Source organism: Stylophora pistillata, chromosome 3 (assembly GCF_964205215.1).
Source record: "Stylophora pistillata chromosome 3, jaStyPist1.2, whole genome shotgun sequence".
NCBI classification, from domain to species: domain Eukaryota; kingdom Metazoa; phylum Cnidaria; class Anthozoa; order Scleractinia; family Pocilloporidae; genus Stylophora; species Stylophora pistillata.
In genome coordinates this window covers 1468204-1492128 of record NC_142521.1, presented here as the reverse complement: position 1 = coordinate 1492128, position 23925 = coordinate 1468204, and the positions used below count along the sequence as shown (strand labels likewise).

The 23925-nt window shown below is 37.0% G+C and overlaps 2 protein-coding genes across 5 annotated transcripts; one reads left to right on the top strand and one right to left on the bottom strand.

Moving 5' to 3' along the window:
* The first annotated feature begins 185 nt into the window (after nt 1-185).
* Nucleotides 186-22686, top strand: LOC111329547 (uncharacterized). Of its 4 annotated transcripts, none has more exons than XR_015999253.1 (18): nt 186-325; nt 7310-7416; nt 7552-7641; nt 8188-8301; nt 10408-10506; nt 10808-10872; nt 14126-15369; nt 16037-16186; nt 16844-16985; nt 17346-17410; nt 17873-17972; nt 18417-18544; nt 19596-19709; nt 20079-20159; nt 20325-20465; nt 21180-21289; nt 21427-22341; nt 22422-22686. XR_015999253.1 is itself a non-coding variant. In XM_088754980.1 (17 exons), exons 1-17 carry the CDS (start codon nt 260-262, stop codon nt 21491-21493), a joined length of 2868 nt encoding a protein of 955 aa, XP_088611106.1. In that variant the 5' UTR covers nt 186-259; the 3' UTR covers nt 21494-22686. The 4 variants fall into 4 exon arrangements, 2 of the variants coding, with proteins under 2 accessions (XP_088611106.1, XP_022790013.2); XR_015999254.1 differs by having other exon boundaries at nt 22412-22686; XM_088754980.1 differs by having other exon boundaries at nt 10823-10872; nt 21427-22686.
* LOC148734013 (uncharacterized) lies at nt 1677-5483 on the bottom strand. The gene is made up of 4 exons (XM_088754982.1): nt 5152-5483; nt 4665-4746; nt 3963-4143; nt 1677-2655 (listed from the first exon to the last, which is right to left on the bottom strand). Exons 2-3 carry the CDS (start codon nt 4707-4709, stop codon nt 3967-3969), a joined length of 222 nt encoding a protein of 73 aa, XP_088611108.1. The 5' UTR covers nt 4710-4746; nt 5152-5483; the 3' UTR covers nt 1677-2655; nt 3963-3966.
* Nucleotides 22687-23925: the final 1239 nt, after the last annotated feature.

The following is a 23925-nucleotide window of genomic DNA, read 5'->3' as shown; positions in this document are numbered from 1 at the left end:
GTCATCGGCTCAATCTCATGTCAAACTTGATTGTTCTAAAAGTCACACCGGCCAGGAGTGTTGCTGATATTCGGCGTAGGGTAAAATATAATTGCTTATGAAGAACCACTTTCCATTAAGGTGTAGTCGACGTTAATATCCACATGGAATATGATACGACCCTTCATCAGCTGTGTTTTTTTTGTGTGTGTGGCCTGGTAACACGATCCGTTCGCGATTCGCACAGACTTGAACAGCGTTAAGTTTGGAGTCTAATGACATGCAGGACTCGCACGATTCTGAACGTGACGAACTGTTTCAAAATCTATCTTGTGCAGTTCAAGAGGTAAGATTAATTTTAAAAGCATTCCCAAAAGCATCGTTCTCTTGACATTTCAGAACAAAATCTTCCTTTTGGAAGATCTCCAGTTAAAATTGATAGAGGAAGATTACCTATCAGCTGACTTGGTATTGTAATTGGGAAATTATAACTAAGAGGCAGGTATCATTTTTAACATTAATGGAATGTAATTGAAATATTGAAACATCTTTCACAGGTGAGCCTTTAATGTAGAAACTTCCTTCCGCAATTCAAGTTTAGTATTTTGGCTGTGATCGATTCACGTGCTTATATGCAATGTCACTTTCACATTCACTTGTGAGGAGAAGAAAGGCAAAAAGTATCAAAACTTGAACTAGATGTTTTTAGGATTTGAAAGAAGAAAGCACTGTAACAGGCAATTCAACATCGATTTTTTTTTTCTAACCATTTTCACTGCATTATTGCAGTAGGACTAAAATGGAACATATGCGAACCATGCGAGTAGTCCACCCAATAAATCCCACCCATCCCACCCCAGGGGAGGACATCCATCACACAGTAATCTCGTGCGTGGGAAATTAACGGGGATGGGACCTCTATTTATTCATCCTTATCCAAGAAGACTAGAATATCTAACCATTACTTGATGTTATAGAAAGGTAGCATATTATTCTCAATTATTGTAAGACCTTCAGTGTTGGTCCGGCGGGGGCTTGAACCCTCGACCTCCCACACAACAGTCCAGCGCTCTATCCATTGAGCTAACAGGGAGGCAGTTTCTTGACTGTTTTAGATCCTCCCAGGTGGAAATCTTATTAAGATCTTAGTAAGATTCTTAATAAGATTTTTACTAAGATCTTATCTTACTTCTTAATTAAGATTCTTACAAGATCTTACAAGATTCTTACAAGATTCTTACAAGATTCTTACAAGATTCTTACAAGATCTTACAAGATCTTAGGTAAATGCTCCAAGATCTTACCAAGATCTTACCAGATCTTACCAAGATCTTACCAAGATCTTACAACATCTTACCAAGATCTTACCAAGATCTTACCAAGATCTTACCAAGATCTTACAAAGATCTTACCAAGATCTTACAAGGTCTTACTAAGATCTTCCAAAGATCTTACAAGATCTTACAAGATCTTACCAAGGTCTTACCAAGATCTTACCAAGATCTTACAAGATCTTACCAAGATCTTACAAGATCTTACCAAGATCTTACAAGATCTTACCAAGATCTTACAAGATCTTACCAAGATCTTACCAAGAGCTTACCAAGATCTTACCAAGATCTTACCAAGATCTTACCAAGATCTTACCAAGATCTTACCAAACAGTGTTACCAAAATAGAAAGAGCAGAAAAAAACGTTAGAACAACATTTTATTCAAAGAGAAATCCTAGTTTTATTACAAAGCAATGAACTATTTATACAAGTTTGAAACTGAAAACAAGGACACTACTACATTTTTCCCGAGTAAAATTAAAGGGCGATGCACCTCTTTTCAACATACTAATGGTATTCCAAATTTTCACTAGTGGAAAAAAAAGTACCACTTATTTTACTAAAAAATATAAGGGTAAGATAAAATATTATTTGAAAGAGACTAATTCAAAAAAGAGACTAATTCAAAAAAGCTGCAACAAATTATTGTTAGGCTCCAAAAAATCTAATGTACCACTCTTTACCTAAAGGGAACCTCCACTAAAACAGGACAATAACTTTAAACTACAGAACATATTGTTCGCAATCAGAACTGTTCAAACTTTTTTGCAATGAAAGAATCGGGACCCAAAATAAACAAATTTCAAAAACGCTTGTTTTGGTTTTTAAATTTCCCAGATGCCGCCATCTTGAATAACTGTGATGGGCAACAGTTGCTCCCTTCATGTTTCAAAAAAAAGCCCTTTTTGTGAAAACAATAACTGCAACCATGGCACGTCACAATCATTCAAGATAGTGGCACCTGGGAAATTTGAAAGTGAAAATAAGTTGTTCTAAATTCTTCTTTTTTTTCTGAAACAATAACTAGTTTAAAGTAAATTGATTGCAAATATTATTTTGTACAATTTTAAATTGTTCATTTGAGTCAAGGTGGAGTTTCCCTTTAACAATACATTTTTAGAATTAGAAGTTTGGAAACTCAAAAGTGATGTGAATGTTGGACTCACTGTGACCTAAAAATCTAAGAATAATACTTATTATTGTTGTGACTTTTTAGGTTTCAGTGACATTCTCATCACTTTTAAGTTTCCTTTTGGAATCTAAACACTTTTGGTTTAAAGACTGCTGTATCTGGCCCCACTTTTTCTAGAATGGAACCTCTCCAAACTTTTCTGTTATGAATCCTGCATGAATAAAGATGCAAAATAATTTCATTCATTAATAAAATTCGAGAACATTTAGGAGGTTAATGTTCAAGAGGATGCTCAATGTAATATGATATTTATAATAATGGCAGGGTTTGTACTGGTCATGGAATTTCAAAATTTCATTTTCCAGGCCTGGAAAGTCATGCAATTTAGGTGTGGGTCATGGAAAGTCATGGAAAATCAATATGCTCTCTATGAGTGAAAGGCAATAAGACCCAAAGTTGAAAAGTTAACTGAAGAGTCCAAAAATCAGATTTAATTTTATTAGAAATAAACAGAAGCACGCATTGTGAGAACGTTTGCAAACATTCTTTCATACTGCATGAATTCTAGTCTTGGAATCTTTCAAAAGGTCAAGGAAAAAGTTATAGAAAATCATGGAATTCTAACAGGTCAAAAGTCTACGAACCCTGAATGGTAACAGTAACACTGGAACCTATTAACTGTGATGAAAAAGATATCAATGTTACAGACAAGTATTGAAATTAGCTATGTTCCTTTTAAGTTAGGCTTTTCTATGTTAGCTATTATACATTCACTTTTCAATTCTACATTTAACTAGTCTTTAACTATTAACAATTATTCCACGAGCGCGCATTGGATATGAGATGTTATTAAAAACTGGATCATAGGATAATGCAATGCAAGACTTTTTATTGGCTCAGCCATTATGGTAAATGAGCCAATATACCATAATCTAATTTCTGTACATTGTTAAATCCGGTTTCTTCTCACAAATTAAAGTTGAGAAGATTCTTGGGGGCGTTTTTTTAATAAAACAATTATTCCACTCTCGCTTGTTGGATATGAGATGATTATAGCCAACTCGGCGCTACGCGCCTTGTTGGCTATCTTTCATCTCATATCCAACGCGCACTCATGGAATAATTGTTAAATAGATAGCCAATGAGGCGCGTAGCGCCAAGTTGGCTATAATCATCTCATATCCAACAAGCACGAGTGGAATAATTGTTTTATTAAAAAAAAAATGCCCCCAAGATATTAGACAAATCTTCTCGACTTTATTTTGTAAGAAGAAACTGGATGTTACAATGTACAGATATTAGATTATGGTATATTGGCTCATCTACCATAATGGCTAAGCCAATAAAAAGTCTTGAATTGCATTATCCAGTGATCCAGTTTTTAATAATAGTTATCTTTTTAAATAATGTGAAATTCTGTAAAGGGAACTCCTCTTCAATGATCCTAAACACAACCTAAGAGAATATATTTTCTTAGGTGATTACACAATGTTGTGAAACTAAAAAGAAATTAATTACTTCTTCAAAGACTTGTCCTGTGGGGGTCCAGCACTTCCTTCCCCCTTGCTTTTTCTCTTGCTGGCTGAAGAATTCCAGGAGCCATTTCTTCTGTTGTAAAAAGCTGCGAAAACACCTTAAACGCATATTTCTTCAGGTCCCCACCAGAGGGAATAGCAAGAAGTTTAACCTCATTGTCCATCTAAAAGAAAAAAAAATCATAGGTGTCATTAGTGAGTATCTCATTTCCCAAGAAGTTTCAATAGGGACCTTAGGATCTACAGTGGTGATGGTGAAGAGAATGCCTCCAAACAGTAGTATGATTGGTTAAAAGTTGAAAATAACCTTGCTGTATGTGCAGCTCATATATTTTTGGTACAGTGCATAAAAACGACTTGAAATCACCAAATTTGAGGTTTTAAGGGCAACGCTCCCATAAAAATGCCTATCTTTTATTATCTATTCTTACTGTGAAACTGGTGGCACTAATTCATTTTTAGGATACTTTGTCCACATTAGACAACATGAATAAGATGGAATAACCACGAAAGACTTGCAATAGTGCAAGTTATATTTTGAGGTGATATTTTCGTTGATGTTGATCTTAAGGTCTCTAATTATTGTAGATGTAAAGCTGAACTCAGGTGACTGCCTCTCAGGCTATTGCTAAAATTGAGCCCTCATGCCATTATTAAAACAACCATTGCAGTGCATGACACCTACCAAGGATGCTGTGGGGGAGCTTCCAACTCCAGGTCTCACCAACATCACTCACATTACTAGCACCTTGAATTTTGTACTTGGGCTTAAAAAAAAATCAATAACAGAACTCTAGTTTGAATAAAAGAGAAAACAAATAAACAACAGAATGGAGACTTATGACGATTTCCTGTTGGTACATTAAAAGATTATCTTAACATCAGAGGTCTTCAAACTACTGGTAAAAAAGTGGAACTTGTGGCGAGGGCTCATTATGTACATCCTCTGGTTTAACAACCTCTAACTCAATCTCTTTATCTTTGGGAACCTCTGGCAGAGGCTCAATGCCAAAATCCATTTCAACATTGTTCCCTAAAGAATCATTAGATGCGGATGTGCTTGCCTCTTTATCCAAAAATCTTCTTTTCTGAGGAGTCTTTTCTGAGCAGTCTTTTCTGAGGATTTCTGGTTCGCACAGACAAAAGTCCCATTTCCAGGTGAAAAATCATACCACTTCATCCTGGGGCTATAGCATCTTTCCATTTCTGGTGTTTATTCTTGGCTGTGGTAAATTTAAAGAAACGCATTTCCTTAACGTGGGATCAAACAACATTTTGTCGGATATCTATCGTCGTTACAACCACCAACGCAACGGCGAGCTGTTTTTGGCTTGGCAGTCGACATAAACGCGCCTGAGATTAAAAAAGTATGAGTAACACTTACATAATCAAAAAATGGAATATGACGAGCAAAAAAGTAGAAAACATGTTTGAACATTTTCTCTTTGATGTTTGGCACTCTTTCACGTGGTTGATTTGCATATGTCACCTCCATAAAGAGTAAAAAAATCACAAGAAAGATCGATCTCAGGCGGCCGAGATTTTGTACATACTTCGGCTATATACTTACCTAACATTTCTGAATTTTTGAAGACCAGAGATTCATCTGACAGGAAGAAAATTAAGGAAATGTCGCTAGCACCCGAGTCACGGGTCGAAATTTTACAGTTAATGTATGGGGCTTAGTAGCTGCGCCTCCCAATGTTTGGCCTGCCCAACAAAATGGCGGCATATACCGTGATTTGTTGAAGTATACGTTTTCAAAGCGATCGTTGTCAATTTGCGTTGACGATTTTAAAATTGAAGTTCAAATGCACTAGATCTGTATAAAAAAGCTATTTTAATCAAGAGGTTTTATTTCCTTGCGTACTCCGGTTTTCCCCTCACATAAAAAAACAATATTTCAGTTGATTTGTTCTGCTTTAAGTTGATATGTAGTCTCCCAAATTAGTGGAGCACTCATGCTCAAATAAATAGCCTTGAGACTCAAATAAAGTGACTGTTGTTATTAGTATTACTATTTACCTATATGAAATATCATTACCATCTAACTTTTTTGACAAGATCTTGTAAGATTGTCTTAACATTGTTTTTAATAGATGTTAGAGTGTTGATACCTTAATTAATAATTTTCTGAGATCTTGTAATTTTTTATCTCAATAGAATGCTGCAAACTGACTTTTGATCACAAGATCTTAGAAGATTTTATCAAGATCTTTTAAGATCTTAAAATGCTACACACTGACTAAATATGACAAGATCTTGTAAGATTTATTTTAAGATCTTACAAGATTTTTATTAAGATCTTTTAAGATCTTAGCAAGTTGGATACTGATTTTTTTTCTGATAAGATCTTGTAAGATTCTCTTAAGATCTTACAAGATATTTTTAAGATCTTAGAATGTTGAATATTGATTTCTTTGGATAAGATCTTGTAAGATCCTCTTAAGATCTTACAAGATTTTTACCAAGATTTTTTAAGATCTTAAGAGTTAAACAAGATCTTATTAAGATCTTAATCTTAACAAGAATCTTACAAGATTCTTGTAAGATCTTACAAGATCTTAATAAGATTTCCACCTGGGCTTGCAATGGCAGTTTGAAACTACTTTTAACTACTTTCAACCACTTTCATAGGAAATAATGTGATGAGTTCATATATGTAAATATCCACAATAACCACCAGATAATCTTGGTTTACCAGATTGAGTATCACATTCAGTAATTCTATTAAATTCTCTTTTTTTTCTTAAACTCCAAAGCTAGTCAAGTGTCAGTCCATTAAATTTTTGCTTGAGTATTGCTTGTATTCAATCCCTTCAAAGAAACTGAGAATGGAAGCAAACCAGTTTGCTTTCTGTGAATTTATTGGGCTGAAAACTTGAAGAGTATCCCTCATTATGATCCATCAAATAATTTTGTTTGTGCACAATTTGTCCAAATGCATCGTATGATCTTATATTCCTCAGCTGAAATCAGGGATATCCAAGGATATCACTCAAGGGGGGTAAAATAGTGGCAGGAAAGTGGCAGTAAACTTTTGAAACCAGAAGAAATTTACTATAATGGAAAGTCCCAGGGAAATTGGGAATACGTTATGACACTTGGATAAGTTTCCCCTAAAATTTGCCACTTTGATTCCACAGACAAGTCATGTATATTTAAGTGGAGTTAAGCTCTTTGAAATTGAGTGTCTAGCTTAACAATGTAACACAATGCTAGTCATAGTAAATGCTAGCTCCATGTTTTTATTCGAATTGCTTAAAAGAACAACTGAAATACAAGGCATGCCCAAGGGTACAAAAAATCTTCAACATTTGCATTTCTCAGATTCAAGGGCGTGTTGCTCAAGGGTACAGCGTGATATGGAATTGCAGTGCTGTTGACAAATTATGTTTCTGTATGGAGGACGTCTTTAATCATGGACTTAAGGAAGGGTTTGTATAATTATGTTCCAAGTGAAGTCTCTATGATGCACTCATCATAATACATTCTTACACTTTGGATCAGTTGAATTCATTGACCAGTCTGCCTAACAGTCTCAAATTAATTAATTGATTTGTTTCTTGCAGGCTGCTGAGCTGGGCTTCTAGCAACCAAGTTTCCTTTTGGTCACTGGCAAACAATATTACTTGTAAAAAAGATATTGAAGATATCAAGAGGTACCAAGACCAAGATACTTAAAGGGATGTACTTAGATCAATGCATTGCAAAATTTTAAATTTTTGAGACACATGCAGGATGTATCTCCTCTTTATACAAGTGGAAATTGTTGTAATACATCAATCAATTCAAAGCTTCAACTTAACTCCTTTGCTTTTCAACTTTTGGAGATTGGTTTGTTCTAATTCCAAGCACAATTTTTTTTTGAATGATTCTCTGTGTGATCAACAAATTAAGCAAAGCCAAGTACTAGTTTTTGACAGTGCAACTGTTGGGTTTTTCATTTGTAAGCATCATTCAATGCTGTTAAATTTTTCTCCGAGCCATTGGCTCATGGAAGTAACCTCTTTACCTTTAACTCCTCTAAATTTAATATAAAAACACATGACATGTAGTCTGCTGGTTCAAATATCCCAACTCCACCCAGTCAAATGCCAGTGGTTTGCCTGGAATGGAGGGGTGGGGGGAAATGGTAATGCTTCAAATTGAGCAACACATAACCAGGTAATTGTTTTGATTTTTTTTGCCTTTTTTTTTTTAAACAGACTACAACTGAAATGTGAACAGGAGAAATGTTTGGCTTGGATAAGACAAGGACTGAAGGAAAATACACTTGGAAGCTACATAAATGTTATTACACAAGATGAAAAGCTCCTTAGGTTTGATATACATGTGTATTTAATTGGTAATTCAAATAATGAATAAAAGACCGAAGCAATTGTTACTCTTAACTTCCATGAATTTATTTAATTTAGAGTTTATTTGGATTTACACACGACCCCACAAGCTGTCCAGCTTTAAACATTACTGTGTCTAAATAATTAAAAGGTGTTATTATTATTATTATTATTATTATTATTATTGTTATTATTATTATTATGATCGTGTCCAAGACAGAATTTCTCCTTACTATATCAACACAATATCAAACAAATATGTGATGAGAATAAAAAGAAATTCCAATTAGAGGATTATTCATTCTCTCAATTAGCATCATAAAATTGTTTGGAAGACAGTGTTAAGGAAGGAAAAAATTAATGCTGATTTACATGGCAGTTTTTTGCCAATGATGTATGTAATACTGATTCCAGTCATGTCACCCTTTATATCCCAAAATCAATATGCTTTTACATGAATGGTTGCTATACCATTCTCCATACATTTTCTATGATACTGACACAGACAATTTGTGTGACAATTGATAAATGGGTGATTGTTTGCTTAATTCCTGTGACCTTAATGTTTGAATCAGCAGTGATATTGTTTGGAGAAATCAGCTGTTGGTCACTCTCAGGGAATCAAGGGTTACTAATTCATTTCAAGTCATTTTTTTTATTAAGTAATTGCATAAATACATGTTAACTCTGCTAATTATTTTAATGCACATGAAATTAAGCAGATTGCACTTTGAAACCCAGTCCATGCCTGTAGTGTGTTATTGAGAAATTCTAGACGTTATTATTTCATTGATACATTATTTTAGTGCATTAAGGCTATGGAATGTACAAAATATGCAATGGAATTACACTGTAGAACAGGGCAAAAATATGGTGGAAACAATCCATGTGATCTTTGATTTCTTTTCTGTTTTTTACACATTTTTTTCAGCAATGGACTTTAAAGCCTACAAGGATTTATTTTGGTCATACCTACATTACTTGACCACTCCCCATAGGGGCTTTTCAGGGCCAATTCCCACCCATCCCACCCCAGGGGAGGACATCCACCACACAGTAATCTTGTGCGTGGGAAATTAACGTCTCCTACCCCTAACCCTGCTGGAGACAGGGCCTACGGTTTATTCGTCCTTATCTGAGAAGACTAGAATATCTATCCATTTTTTGATCATAGAAAGGTAGCAAATTCTCCTCACTTATTTTAAGACCATGAGTATTGGTCCGGCCGGGGCTCGAACCCTCAACCTCCTACACAACACAATCTGGTGCTCTAAACAATTGAGTTAACCAGAAGGCAGTTAAGTGTCATCAAGAACACTTAAATCATTATGTTTTTTGTGTGTGTTGTATTCCTCTTACACACACTTTATGGGAGCAGTTTGATGCTCAGATAAGACTGTACAAAATTTTGAAAACTAGAAGCCAAAAAGACTAGAAAATGAAATAATAGAAGAATAGTAAATCCCTTATTTGATGGTTTAACATATGATATAAGAGGACATTTGGCAAGTTGGGTTGTATTTTTCCCAAGTCCAGAGGGGCAATGAAAATACGAACAACTTGCAAAATTTCTTGGCATGTGATAAATTGAGCCATTAAATAAGGTGTATAGATTACACAGAACATGAATTATGTAAATGTTGTTGTGTAAGTTGAATTTCAGACCAAAATGATTCCAAACTAGTTTGAGAAATTTTTTTACTTCAAAAGTCCTTTGAAACTAGTTTGAACTCATTTTAGCCTGGAGACATTTTAATCTGTGACTCAAATACTTGTAAATGTTGTTTGGCTATATAAGAGTACTGATCTGCTAATTTTTGTTAAAAGCCAGGTTAACTGCGTCTCTAAGGAAACTTGTCTCCCTTTTAAAAAATGTACCTGCAGCATGTTCTCTCTTCAGAGTTACTGGAAGATGTAATATTAAACCTCAAGTTCTCATGAAATATATTTTGAAATCAAAATGCATTTTTTTTTAATCTAGCATGCATAAATCTTAAAGTGATTCTAAGTTTATATTTATAGAATTTTTAAACATACTTTTGGAATGAAAAGCTCATAAATACACATCTGCCATTATCTTCATTGCAGAGAATTCTACCACTCTCATGCATTCTTCTGTGATCAAGAGAAGGCAGAAAAAGTCAGGGACCTGATCATGTATGGTATATCACACCTGGATTTTGACATGTAAGTCCCTTGACTGCACTATCGGTCTTGATTGATGATTAGTCTTTGGAGGCATGCCAACGGCAAGCTCTTTTCATGTGAATAATTTATACTGTAAATGTCAAGTCAAATAGTTTTTTTTTTAATGAAATACACAGTTACCCTTGCTAGACTTGTCTCATCACTAGTCTTTCAAGGTGTCAAGAAGATTCTGAGTTTGTTCATATGCTAATCGACTTTGAATTTATTAATCTCTTCTGAGTAAAAAATCAACACAATGCTAGACTTGTTTTTGTTGAGTTATGTGTAAATGTTCATCTAGCTCTTTGTCAAGCAGTTCCAAAAGGCTTGTGGCAAGGAAGGACAACCCAGCCATGATTGCTGCAGGTATGTTTAGTACTCTCTCTGATAATAATAATAATAATAATAATAATAATAATAATAATAACAATAACAATAATAATAATAGTAATAATAAAAAAAATCAAGGGTGCAGTCAGACTCCATGGTAATGAAGACTGTGCATGGGGAATGGTAAGGGAGTTTGAAGAGCAAGCGGCAAGGATGGGGCGTAGGTCAATTTTTAAAGAAGCAGCTAAGTGCGCGGAGGAGTTGGGGCTGGAGTTGGATTTGGAACACACGCAAGGGATCAAGAAAGAGGTGCCGAGGTGCCGAGGTGCCAAATTGAGAAGTTAGAGGATGAGATCAGAAACCAACGATGGCAAGGGCGTCTAGTGACTACTAGGCTGGAGGATGAGAGTTTGAGTGCTGATGGGTGTTTCTGGTGGCTCACAGAGTGGAACAACTGCCCATCACACACAATTGCTGGACTCGTTGAGCTATATGAGCAGCTATTACCAACGCGAGTATACACAAGTCAGAAGACCCACACAAGCAGGGAAGGCAAGGTGAGGTGCAGATTATGCGGCAAGGCTCCAGAGAGTGGCACATATCTTGTCAGGATGCATTGCACTGGCCCAGAGCAAGTATCTCTCTAGACACAACGCAGCACTGAAGGTACCGTTTTACGAACTGTTGTATGATGAGGGATTTATAGACGAGATACTACCCTGGTACTCACCCGACAAGCCGAAGCCCGTGTATGAGTCAGAGAATGTTAAAGCTTATTGGAATGTCCCTATATATGCTGATCAACAAGAGGTCAGATGCAATAGGGTGGATGCATGCATTGTAAATCATATGTGCAAGAGAGTTGTGACGCTGGAAATGAGCTGCCCGTGGGTTAACAATCGGACAAGAAAGGATGAAGAGAAGACACTGAAGTACGGCCCCCTTCGCTGGGAACTAAGGCAGCAGTTCCCAGGCTACGAGGTGAAGCAATATAACATCATTGTGGATGCCCTCGGGGGGATGGTCACGGAAGCTGGATGTCATGATGCGCAAGCTGGTGGGAGGCAGAAGCACAGACGTACTGCGAAAGATGCAGAGGGCAGTGCTCTCGGGCACGCTGAATATTGCCTAGACTTTCAAGGTGGCAGTTTGAGTTCCTGTTAGAAGGAGGACCGCAGACACAACGGAAAAGCATTTTTGGATTAGTTAATGTACATTTATTTTTTACTCCATGGGTCACAGGTTATGGTTTTTGCCCTGTGCTGCCTGATTAGAATGTAGCATTCAATTGATTTCTCTGCGATAATAATAGTAATAGTAATAATAATAATAATAATAATAATAATGACCTTTATTAGCTTACTTCCACATAGTGGCTCTTTGCTACTAGTATAAAACTAACTAATTTATATACATAATACAATAAATCAAAATTGGTAAAATAGTGAATAATAAAAACTACACTAGATTATCCATTGCATGTCAGTATGTGTCTCTTAAGATTTATACAAAAAAGTGCATGGTCACTGCAATTCCTTAGCTCCACAGGAAGCTTATTAAAAGCTTTTGCAGCTTGATCTTCTAGAGTGTTCTTCTCAATTATGTTGGCAAGTTCTAATTTTGGTGCAGCTAATGACCAAAGACTATATCTATTTACAACATGTTGCTTGAGTTTTTAGTGGAAAGTCCTCATTGTATAATAACTTGTGCGCTAGCTTAGCTATATTGAATTCTAAACGCTCTTTGATTGTGAGCCAACCTAGCTTTCTAACATCCTGGAGTCCAGCAAATTTAGTTAACACAAAACCTGCACACGTGTTCTGTACTCTTTGAAGGCATTTGGTCTGGTACTCTGGGAGAGGACTAAACACAACGTTACAATAATCCAGTTTAGAGAGTATAAGACTTTCCACTAGTCATTTTCGTATGTGGTATGGTGTGAAGTTTTTTAGTTTCCGTAGTACTGCTAAAACACCGTAACACGATGACAACAGATTCGTTATGTGTTCTTGCCATGTTAGTTCCTGATCCAGATAGACTCCCAAAAGCTTGGTGCTTGAGACTTTCTCAAGTTTAGTGTCACGGCAGTATACATCTGCAGAAAAATCATTTAAAGAGTGTGTGCGTGCCAATTGTCTTGTAGAGAGAAGCATCCATTTTGTTTTTTCTGAATTCAACGCCAAATTGGACGATTCAGAGTAACTTCTCAGGCTTCTTACTGTCTGATTAGCATCTTTTATGCACGCCTCTATTTTGTGCGGCTTCGAGTGGTGAAGCAACGTGGTATCATCCGCATATTGAAAGCATTTGTAACTCAACTTTTTCTGGAGGTCTGCTACATAGATATTGAAAATTAACGGTCCTAAGATTGATCCTTGAGGGACACCAAAGCACATTTCCAACCGCTGAGAACACTTGTCATCTATCATTACATATCCACCGCTTTAGGATACTGTTAGATTTTCTACACTTTTTGAAGAGAATTCTAATTCTTTTCATGCATGCATCTTCTTACAAGTCCATAAAGCAAATTATTGCTTTTGAAAATGATGATGGAAAAATAAAGAGCTTTCTCACAAAACTGTGAGAAATGGGATGTTTTTTAAGAGAATAATAATTTAAATTCTATCCATACATGCATCCTTGTTTCAGTATGTAAAGCAAATTTTTTGCCTTTGAAACAGATAATGAAAAATATAGGGCATTCTCACTTGCTTGGCTAGCATTTGTGTGGTGACAGGTTGGCTTTTTTGATTACCTCATTTGTTAACTGACCACACATGGAACTCAAATCTGTTTTATCGGGGCAGTATACTCCAGATATCTTGGTTAGCAGATATGCAGTGGGTTTTTTGCTTGTGGATGTGACTCTCACATTTCCTTTCTGTGCCCCAGAGTATATGTGGTACCATCAAACTGACCAGGAAGTGTGATTAATTACAGAGGTGTTACATTTGATGGACGAATATCACAGGCTGACATGACCTAAATAAATCCTTTAACTCCCAAAATCTGATTGATAATTCTCCCCTTTTTCTTCTCCACATTTCCTTGTAAATTAGTTATGAGAATTTGGTTTTAGATCAAGATAAGTTCTGCTGGATAAGTTTGAACATTCTCATAACCTGTATGCTAGATAACGTCTGGATATTGTTGGGAGAACTTACTGTACTTGTTAATCACTTCTGGGAGTTTAAGGGTAACCATAATTGTCTTGTAAATGAAAACTATGGGGGTCTGAGTGAAGGAGAACTTTATGAATGATTTTGTGAATGATAAATATTTCCAGATGCAATGATAACTCGTCTTCCTGAAAGATCAAGTACTGTGAATGGCAGTGCATCTCCTTCAAGCAGTTGGAATGGCCATGAACATGATACTAACTGGCAGGACCAAGAAAGTAGTACTTTGAAATCTGAGCAAACTGGAAAGAAGAGAAAGAAAAAGAAAAAGGCTGGAGTAGCAATGATTGCTGATACAGAGGAAGCACACTGTACAGATAAAGTGATTCTAATGCACAGGGAGTTAGATTTACATGATTTTAACCAAAAGTTTAAAACATGTGAGAATGAAAATGGGACTGAAGGAACTTCTGAAAATAGTAAACTTGTTAACAACATTCTAAACAGTGCTTTGGATGCAGAAGACACTAGTTCTGAAATTTCTTTAACTATGGAGTTACCAGTGTCTGAAATTGTTTCTGAAAAATTTGAAGAGCCTTCAAGAACTATTAATCAGACAGAAGATGCCTTAGCAAATGCTCTTACAACTGAAGAAATAACTACCAATGACTACCTACTTGAAGAGAAAGTTTGTTTAGATGAAGATGTTGTCAACACTACTGTAGAAAGAAGTGAAGAAAAGGAATGCATGGGAATGAATACAGAAGAGAATAAAGAACTCGATGCAAATTGTATTTCTGATCATAATACATCATATGAGGCATCATGTTTCGCAGAAAGAAGCTGTGAGGCAGATACACATGTTGTCAACATACCAGTGGTGGAAAACAGATCATCATCTCTGAATCCTTTTGAGGATTCAGGTGATGACGAAAGTGATGCTGTTGATGGAGTGACTGAGAAAGATGATAATACTTCTGAGAGTGAGACTCCAGAACATTTTGCTTCCTTGGCAACTTTTGAGTGTGGTACTCCAAAGCAGGTGGACAGCATTCGGGAAATTGAAAAAGAAAGAACATTATCCAATGTGAGTTATGAAGGAGAAGACTTTAACATTATACCAGGAATCCACAAAGATTCAGTAAGTGGAAGTTCAGGGAGCTTCAATGGATCAGGTTCATTTTCACAAAGAAGCAGCAGAAATAACACCTTGGATTCAATTCCTAGGAGCTCAACATTTGGAAGCTCAGTGGCCTCAGGTTCATGGCCAAACAGAAGTGGCTCTTTCAACCACAATTACTCTAAAGTTGAAGCAGGGTTTAGTGTTGGATCTTCTGGCAGTGAGTTGAGTGAGTATGAAATGTTTGATGAGTTACTTGGACTGGAAGAAGACCACTTCTCTCCCCCAGAGGTGAGATTGCAGAATATTTTACTTTGACTGTTGGTTAAATTTTAGAACAATGATGGTAATCAGGGATTTCAAACACTCCTTTCATAAGTGGCTATTAATTGTGGATTTAACCCATTACACTCTAACATCAGTATTCTCTATACTGACAAGGAGAATTTGTTTAACAATCAAGAACTTCTCCAATTGGTGATCATTTCCTTTATTCTTATTACCTTGATGCACAATTCAGGTCGCTGGATTAATTTTAGGAAGCAGCTGTGAAAGGAAAAGAGGCCTCACCTCGCAAGGCTTGAAAATTGAAATCTCAACAGACAGCAATAAGAGACTGTAGAAACAAGGGCAGTGGATTGTTGCTAATCAGCTAGTATCAACACTCCTGACAATGTTGTTTATTAAAAAGCTGCAATTCTTAAACATCATTATTATTGGGACTCAGAGCTTTCATTGGGGTTAAGAAAATTTTAATAACTATCAGTATGTGCGCTAATTCTTGCTACGTTTTCGTCAATAACCATGCGTTTAAATTGTACCTTGAGTGATTTTACAAACTGGTACACTTTTGTACTTGTGAATCTAAGTAGTACTGCCAGTCAAAACAGTATGCATTATTTTGTGCCAATCGTTTTATTCAGTTTCCCACATTCCTTTTAATCTCATTTATCCTTAGTCCTTCATGGGCTTTTCCACCTCAGAAGAACTTAAACATGCAATAACTGCCTGCAAAGACATGATAAATGCAGCATCTGAAGATACAGAGGAAAAGAACAAGCTTATCAACAAACTTGTCCAGCTGAGGCTCAAACTGCAGGATACACAGGTATTTTACTGTTTTATTTTCCATCATTTTACCTTTCACCTGAACATTGAAGTGGTCACACAACTAATAATGAGGATGATAATGATGCTGATGCTGCTGACATTGTTTCTGATGGGGAGAATGATAAGGGTGGGGATGGTAGAGCACCCGATTTCTGCTGCTGTGGCCCAGGTTCAATGCCGGGACTTGGTGTCACATCTGGAGTGAGTTTTCTTCCCTTTCACAAACACTAACACTCCAAATTCCAATTCAACCTGGAAACTGCCAATGGGAAGAGCTACCTCTGGAATGTCAACTGCTTAATCCCCACTTCCCATTATGTCGACAATGAAGGTTATGTATATGTGCACGATCCTTCGCAGTAAAGCACTATTTGAGCAATAGTGAAAATCAGACCTGAAAAAAATTTCAGGCCTGTACGGGATTCGAACCACTGACCTCTGCGATACTAGTGCAGCACTCTACCAATTGAGCTAACAAGGCAACTGGGAGCAGGCTGCTGCTGACATTGTTTCTGAAGGTTATGGTGACAGTGATGATGATGACAGTGATGGTACAGTGGTGGTACAGTGGTGGTACAGTGATGGTACAATGGTGGTACAGTGATGGTATACATGTGCCTACCACCCTAAAGCTCCTTTTCCTCTCATTTTGCAGGATTCAAAAACAGAGAATGAAACCAACGCTAAGAAAATCCTGAGTCATCTTTTCGTGAAGGAAGATGACCCAGGAAAAAAGAGTCATTGTGATAAATGTGGTAAAACAATCTGGATGTGGCAGTCATTATACACCTGTAACGGTATTTAGTTTTATTTTTGCTTCATTGTATATTGGGCATTTTCAGCATTTCCAGATCATAATAATGACTTTTATCGCCGTTGAAGGGGCAAACTTTACCAACAATGATCTACTTTATAATGGTCCTTTATTCTAAATAACTTCCGCTCGTTTCTTGTTAAAATATTAGTCACTCTTACCGAAAGCAGTCGATCGTATTAGTAATATATAAATTCAGCCTTGGTTAACGGCATAAAATAGTTGTTAATCGTGCTTCAAAAAACTCAGTCAAGAAGAGAAGTGATCATGTATGGGAATCTTTCTTGACTGGTAACCTTAGATATTTACGACCACGTACTAAGCAGTTTTCCTCCGTTTTTAGCTTGCAATTATCACTCTCACAGACGCTGCTTGGAGCTCATTCGTCGACCATGTGCCAGTCGTAAGGTACGAACTGAGTTGTACTGTCGGGGAACTGGTGCCTGTTGTTCGGTCAAAACTACCATGAGCCTGCGGTTTTTTTTTCGGTCATGATAGCAAGCAACTTCGTGAGTTAGGTCGGCTACATTATCTTCTACAACAGTGGTACACAATTGCCAGATTTGGGTGAAAATGTTTTATTTGCTCCCTGACAAAAATAGTGTTTCCATCCCTGTCGTTGAGTGCAAAATTGTACTTCCATACAAGCCACTGATCTCACTGAAGTTTTAATTTGAATACTCGCTTGCAAGCTCAGTGACCCAGATTCGCGAACTTGGCGTTGCTTGTGGTGTGTTGTAAGTTCTCGTCTTTGCCTTCTGTTTCTTCGTTTTTCCTCACGCCGTTCCAAATACTACCTTGACCGTTTTATTATCTAAATGAGTAAAAGTCCTTATTATCAGCTCAGTATCCTTATCTATTTATTGACAGGTGTCGGTCAGCAAGTATAACTTGAGAATTTGTCCAGAAACAGGGATGTCATCACAACAGTATAAGTGTGCAGAGTGTAGGAAACAGATTGGACTAACAAGTGAGTCGTAAAACATGTAAATACTGAGGAATTGGGATTTCGTCTTAAATTTTTTTCTCTCTTATAACGTAAGTAGTCTCCCTCGCAGCCGTTTTTAGTCTCGTCACGCAACGCTCCTCCCCACAACGTTGCGTGACGAGACTAAAAACGGCTGCGAGGGAGACTATAACGTAAGGGGCTTTCAGTTTAAAAACCATTCTGTTAGAGAAACACGAGGAAGGACTGAGAAGAGAGATGAAAAGCCTCGTAACCCCCTCTCTCCCTCCCCTCCCCCTTTTAAAAAAAGTCCTTGTTGATTTGCTCTCGCCCTTTTAATCGTTCGCGTTCTTTGACCGCCTCTCACCAAGAGTCTGGCCTAGGCTGATCAGGAATCTGATAAGGTTCATAAGAGAAAGTGTATTTTTTTTTTATGAAGCTGGAATAATTGTCGTGTTTTAATTGTAGGAGGTGAACGATCTGAAGCGCGCCTTTGTGATTATTCTGGTCAGTATTTTTGTGAAGAGTGTCACTGGAATGATATGGTGGTAATACCCGCCCGAGTGGTTCATAACTGGGACTTCTCTACCTACAAGGTATTAGTGACACCACTTACGCAGTCATTGGGCCGAAGCTACAATCAACCGATCGGAGAGCCAATATTTCTCTAGTAACGGACCGTACATTGACCTCAATGCTCCTGCCCTGACCTATATTCTTGCTATACGGCCCTCGTGCTTGGTTTATGAATAAGATTGAATAATTAATGAGATATCTCTCAGTTGCTGCGTGTGCTGTGATTGGTCAGTTTAGCGGGCCTTATTTCATCGTACGGGCCGCTTGATTTAAAAGTTCGTTTGAATTTAAATCTTCCTCCTTCATTTGAACCCAGAGATATAATAAATATCATATTAACCTCGTTTCTCGGTCTGTATTGTAAGTTACCGAACTGGTATTTTCTGCTTGGTCCGTAACTTACAGTACGGACCTCGAACTCGGTTAGTAGGAGTTATGTATACAGTTGCTTCGTGAAAGGTTGTCAGAGAAAGCGTGAAAAGGGCGAGCGATAACCCCGAAAAGCATGTTGGTTGTTTTCGGGTCATGGTTCCTGAACCTCAAGATTTCAGAGAAAGGACAAGGTACAGCGAGGCACAGCGAGAAACAGCGATGCACAGCGGCTTCAATGAATCTATTTTGTTCACAAGACCGACGTTTTACTCTAAACTTGATGAAAAATGAAAAAAAAAAAAAAAAAACCAACTGGCCCTAATGAAAGACGATAACGATGTAAACTAACTAACGAGAGCGAATTTGGAGCGACCTGAAGAAAAATGTGTACAACGTAATGTTCTATTGTTTTGTTGCTCTCGTATTCATGTGCGTGTCGGTCATCATTAGGCCTTTTTTCCATATTTCTTTCAGTTATTAAAATTCGTTGTTTACTGGATACCCAGATTACCCTTCGAGGTTTGTCTTTTTCGCCCGACAACCTTTCTCGAAACAGCTGTATATTGATCAGCAAAACGTCTCCTTCACGTCCCAGCGGAATCAACCGTGTTATGGTCAGCCACTATGATGTGAAGTTATTTTGCCAGAAAGTTTATCTATTCACTTGATTCTAAAAAGGTTTCTGCCTGTTTTTCGTAGGTTTCAAGACAGTGGAAACAGTTCTTGGACCTCATGCTGACAAGACCTTTGTTAAAGATTGAAAAACTAAACCCGGAGCTGTTTAAATTTGTCGTGGAATTGAGGGAAATTAAGGTAAGAAGAAACGAAACAAATGCAGGCAATTGTTTCTGGATTTTTTTTTCCTGTTTTGTTGTTTGCGTTGTTGTTGTTGTTGTCGTCGTTGTTTTGAGTGTGAGAGCGGAAATTGAGATGCTAGCCCTACATTTAGTGTAAATACGCACTCAAGATTGAATGAAGTAAAATTTAGTGGGCATATTTTTATTCCTCAAATCATTGCGATCAGAGAAGCTGATAGTATCTTGCAGTAATTTTTTGAGAGGTTTGTTAGCAGTTTTAATTTTTTTGTTTCTTTTCTTGTTGTTGTTTTTTTTTGTAATAAACAACAAAAAGGAGGTTATTGAAAACGATCGATACTACAGGCTTGTTTCTACTTGTCCACAGCGTTTGAGAGAAGAGATTCTTATCATGAAGAAGTACTTTGTAACGTGTCGTGAGGCGCTGGAGAGAAAGTTATTGTTACAGGTACAGTGGATATGTTTACACCAAATTGTAGTACTTAAAAAAAAAAGCTTCATTTATAAAATGATAATTCACTGTAGTAGGCACAGAGTTAAAAAAAAAAAGTCATTCTTGAAAGCTGTGTTTTCTTTCCTTCTAATTTTTTAAAATCATTTGACCCATTTGCAGCTGAAGGAGAAACAGCACTTTGTGGACAGTGACAACATTTACTCTCTCCAAGATCTCATTGATATAAACAGTGGTTCTCTTTCGGCTTTCCTCACAAAAACTCACTCTGTCTTCTTCACACACATCAAGAAGGAATGTCAGGTTTGAAACCGTATCCTTGTTTATTCTTACAGTTATGTGATTAATCAAAAATTAAATGTGTCATGGTAAAAATAGTAGCGACGGTATTTTAAGCTGGGGCCAGGTGAAGTTAAGAACGAGATTGCACCCGCGAAAAAATCGCCTGAAAATTGATTTCGTTACTCTGACATATAGAGAAATGGCCAGTTGAATATGTATGTGTAGTCATTTGACAACGGTAACGTCAGCTGGGAAAGAAAGCTGTTTTTGTCGCGCAATAAACACAATAGGTTCGCATGATTTTTTCTTTGTTTTGCCCGTCTTCTCCCGCCTTTTGCGACTTCGTCGCCCACTTTGTCCTAAAGTTACGAACTTTGTTAGTCCGCTCCACGCACTTTTTTTCCTTGCGTGGGATCAATATGGGAAATCCCAAGCGGGCAAAATGGGTAGCCAATCAGAACACGAGATTCGCTTCATTCTGCCTGCTGGTGCTGCCAGCAGTACTCTAATAAAGGTTAATATTGAAACGAATGTCACGGTCATTCCTCTTTGGTAAGTTAAGTTGATGGTAAGTTTAATTTACTTCACATTGCTAAATTTCTACCTGGAAGAGGATAACTAATCATCTACATACATTCTTGTCAGGTTGGGTAGACAGTTTAACAAGACTGCATTTTCCAACTCTGTCCTGAATGTATCTACATGTACGCTGACTTTTTTTTCGTTTTATTTCAGCTCTGTAAAGCGAAAGGTTTTGTGTGTGAGATTTGTGGAAAAGATGAAGTCATTTTTGCTTTCGACCCACATGCTGCACAATGCAACGAGTGCAGAGCTGTATATCACAAGTAAGAATCACTGGCGCTCATCTCTTATGTTTTCTTGTGTACTCTGATGACCTATTGTGGTACATTTATTTGTAAAGGGGTTCGTTGACCTCCCAAGTTAAAATCTGCGATTCTTAAACTTTTCTTCATTTTGGCAGGAGCTGTTTCAAAGCCGGTGTGTGTCCCAAATGCGAACGGAGACAGAAAAAATCTTTTAAAAGCTAACTACAAAAGGACGCCATACATGATTCAAATTCCTAAACCTGGAGAGAGTAGAGAGGGCTACTGTCGCTTCGGAAAAGAAGTGAAGACTGAAATAGCTCCTATATGTGAACAATAAATTAAGTGATGGCGCTAATCGTGGACATCGCAAGCCGCAAGGATGCCGGTCTGCAATTGGAGCATATGCAAAAAGACTGGTAACCTTAGAAAGAAGAATGTAAATTTTCCAGGTTACTGTCCAAGTGTGCTCTGGCGTGGAATACTTCAAGTACATGATTCAACCAAACGAAAAAATTCTTCTGCTGTGATATTTGAAGCCACAACTACGCTCTCTTTTTCGTTCTTGAATGAAACATTTACCCTCTTTCTACAAATAAAAATCGAAAATGTTTTTCCCTGAAGGTAACCGGTGACCATACTATTCTAATTCGCTAGAAGGTAGCTTCTCACTACATAAGGGAATGGAAAGCGCTTGAGATCAACACTTGTGTATTGCGCTGTAAAAGTGAAACGTTATTGGTTTGTTTTGTTTTATTTATTGGCGCGTTTAATCGTTGAAGAGAAGACACCGCAGAAGTTTTCTTTCTTTTTTTTTTCTCCTTTTATAGCTGTTGTTAAAAAAAAAAAAAAAAAAAAAAAAAAAAGAGGAAAACCCAAAAATATTGTAATTCTCAAAAATTAACTTGTAGGCGTTTTTTTGACACTGTCTACTCAAAAACAGATTGCTTTTTATGATCTATGACGCGTGTGTAAACACTGTTTCTCAAACCTTAACTGCCTCAGTAACGATCAAATTGTTTAAGTCTATATTATTTATATAGGTATATACGGGTATATACAGGGTTATGCAGGTATATACAGAGTTATGCAGGTATATACGGGTATATACAGGGTTATGCAGGTATATACAGAGTTATGCAGGTATATACAGGTATATATATGTAGCTTTGTGAACCGTCTTCAATTCGTCCCAAGTCTACGGAAGCCAATGCGGTTTGGTGGTTTCTCTGATTGGTTAATGAGCATTTTGTTTACTGGAGAGCGTTGCTCTTTAACAATAGTGACCTCTTTGTAAAAGTAAAGGAAACTGCGTAATTTATTAAGAAGCAGAGAAGTTTTTTGGGTTCGAAGGTTTCAAAATCCTTCGATGTTGTAGTTAATTAAAATTAAACTTTCATTAAATTATGATTCAATTACTACGATATCCAGATTAATCCGAAAAACCCCTTTCCGCTTTGCTTAATTCACTGCTGCTGAATTTTAATTGGTATTGAACATCTTAAATTATTTTAACTCTTGCCAATCCATTCGTTTATGCTCTTAGAACATTGAGAAAATATCTCCGGTAGTGACATCGTCTAAAGTAAGAAATTCCTTCATTTTGGAAATTTTCCTCGATTTTTTTGGGTAAGTGTCGTTGCAATGGTTATTTTAATCAACTCTGCGATTGGTGAATTAAGTCATTAGCTGCTTAAACTGTCTGATTACAGCCAACTGTCTGATTATACTGTCCCGTCACAACTCTGGTGAATAACTAGAGAAAAATAAAGCAGCTAATGCACCAATCGTTTTTGAAGAAATTGTCATAGTTGTTATCAATTACGAAATTGATACGTAACGTTTGAAACTTACAGAAAGGCGCTTTTATGAAACAATGTGATTCACGATTGGGTCTTCAAATATACGTGACCCGTAATAATTATGATTTGACGTTTTTCCTTTTAAATTCGTGACGCGTGAAATACGATTTAAAATATACATGATCTCAAACGACCAGTTCAAAGCTGAGGTGAATAGACCGAAGAACAAATAGTGTGGCTCATGGGGTCATTTAAAATGCATTTCGACAGTGTCATAGAACCAAAACTAAATTTATAGTCACAATGGCCAATCAGAACAGAAGAGAAAGTGCTTTTTAGAGGTGATGATAAGAGGTTAAAGTGAAATCAAGCAAACTTACAGGAAAGCGGGAAACCTCGCTCTTCCTTTTTCACGCAGCGCTCTTCAGGTTAGTCAAGGTCGGATTTCCGGTCACGTGGACAAATGAACTCTGAGCAAAGTCTGCAAAATGACTAGTTTATGTTTGACACGTTATGAATTATTTAATGTAGTTTCAAGCGACAAAAAACTAGAGGATTGGGACTGGCTGGCGAATCACTGCTCAGGACGAACTGTTACTTTCTGTATTCCACTTAACGCTAAAATTTCATTTTAAAGAGGTTATATTGAAGTGCACCTTGCGCCTTATTTCTGATGGTTGTTTGGTCTGTGGGTCACTATTTTGCAGCAGTTGTGCTGATGTGATATTTTATCATACACATATTTCAGCACGTCTAAATCAACTGTCAACGATACAGGCCTCTATTGAATATTGTATTACATGTCATTATTTGTCGACCTCTGGAACCCTTGCCATTGAATATGAAGTTCTTTTC

What these genes read in the sequence shown, in the direction of transcription:
- LOC111329547 (XM_022934278.2), top strand. Translation starts at nt 260, where the DNA reads ATGCAGGACTCGCACGATTCTGAACGTGACGAACTGTTTCAAAATCTA. An exon ending in GTCATTATACACCTGTAACG is followed by an intron (nt 16,986 to 17,345) that starts GTATTTAGTTTT and finishes CTCCGTTTTTAG; the next exon opens with CTTGCAATTATCACTCTCAC. An exon ending in ACATCAAGAAGGAATGTCAG is followed by an intron (nt 20,466 to 21,179) that starts GTTTGAAACCGT and finishes GTTTTATTTCAG; the next exon opens with CTCTGTAAAGCGAAAGGTTT.
- LOC148734013 (XM_088754982.1), bottom strand. Translation starts at nt 4,709, where the DNA reads ATGTTGGTGAGACCTGGAGTTGGAAGCTCCCCCACAGCATCCTTG. An exon ending in GCTCCCCCACAGCATCCTTG is followed by an intron (nt 4,144 to 4,664) that starts GTAGGTGTCATG and finishes TTTTTCTTTTAG; the next exon opens with ATGGACAATGAGGTTAAACT.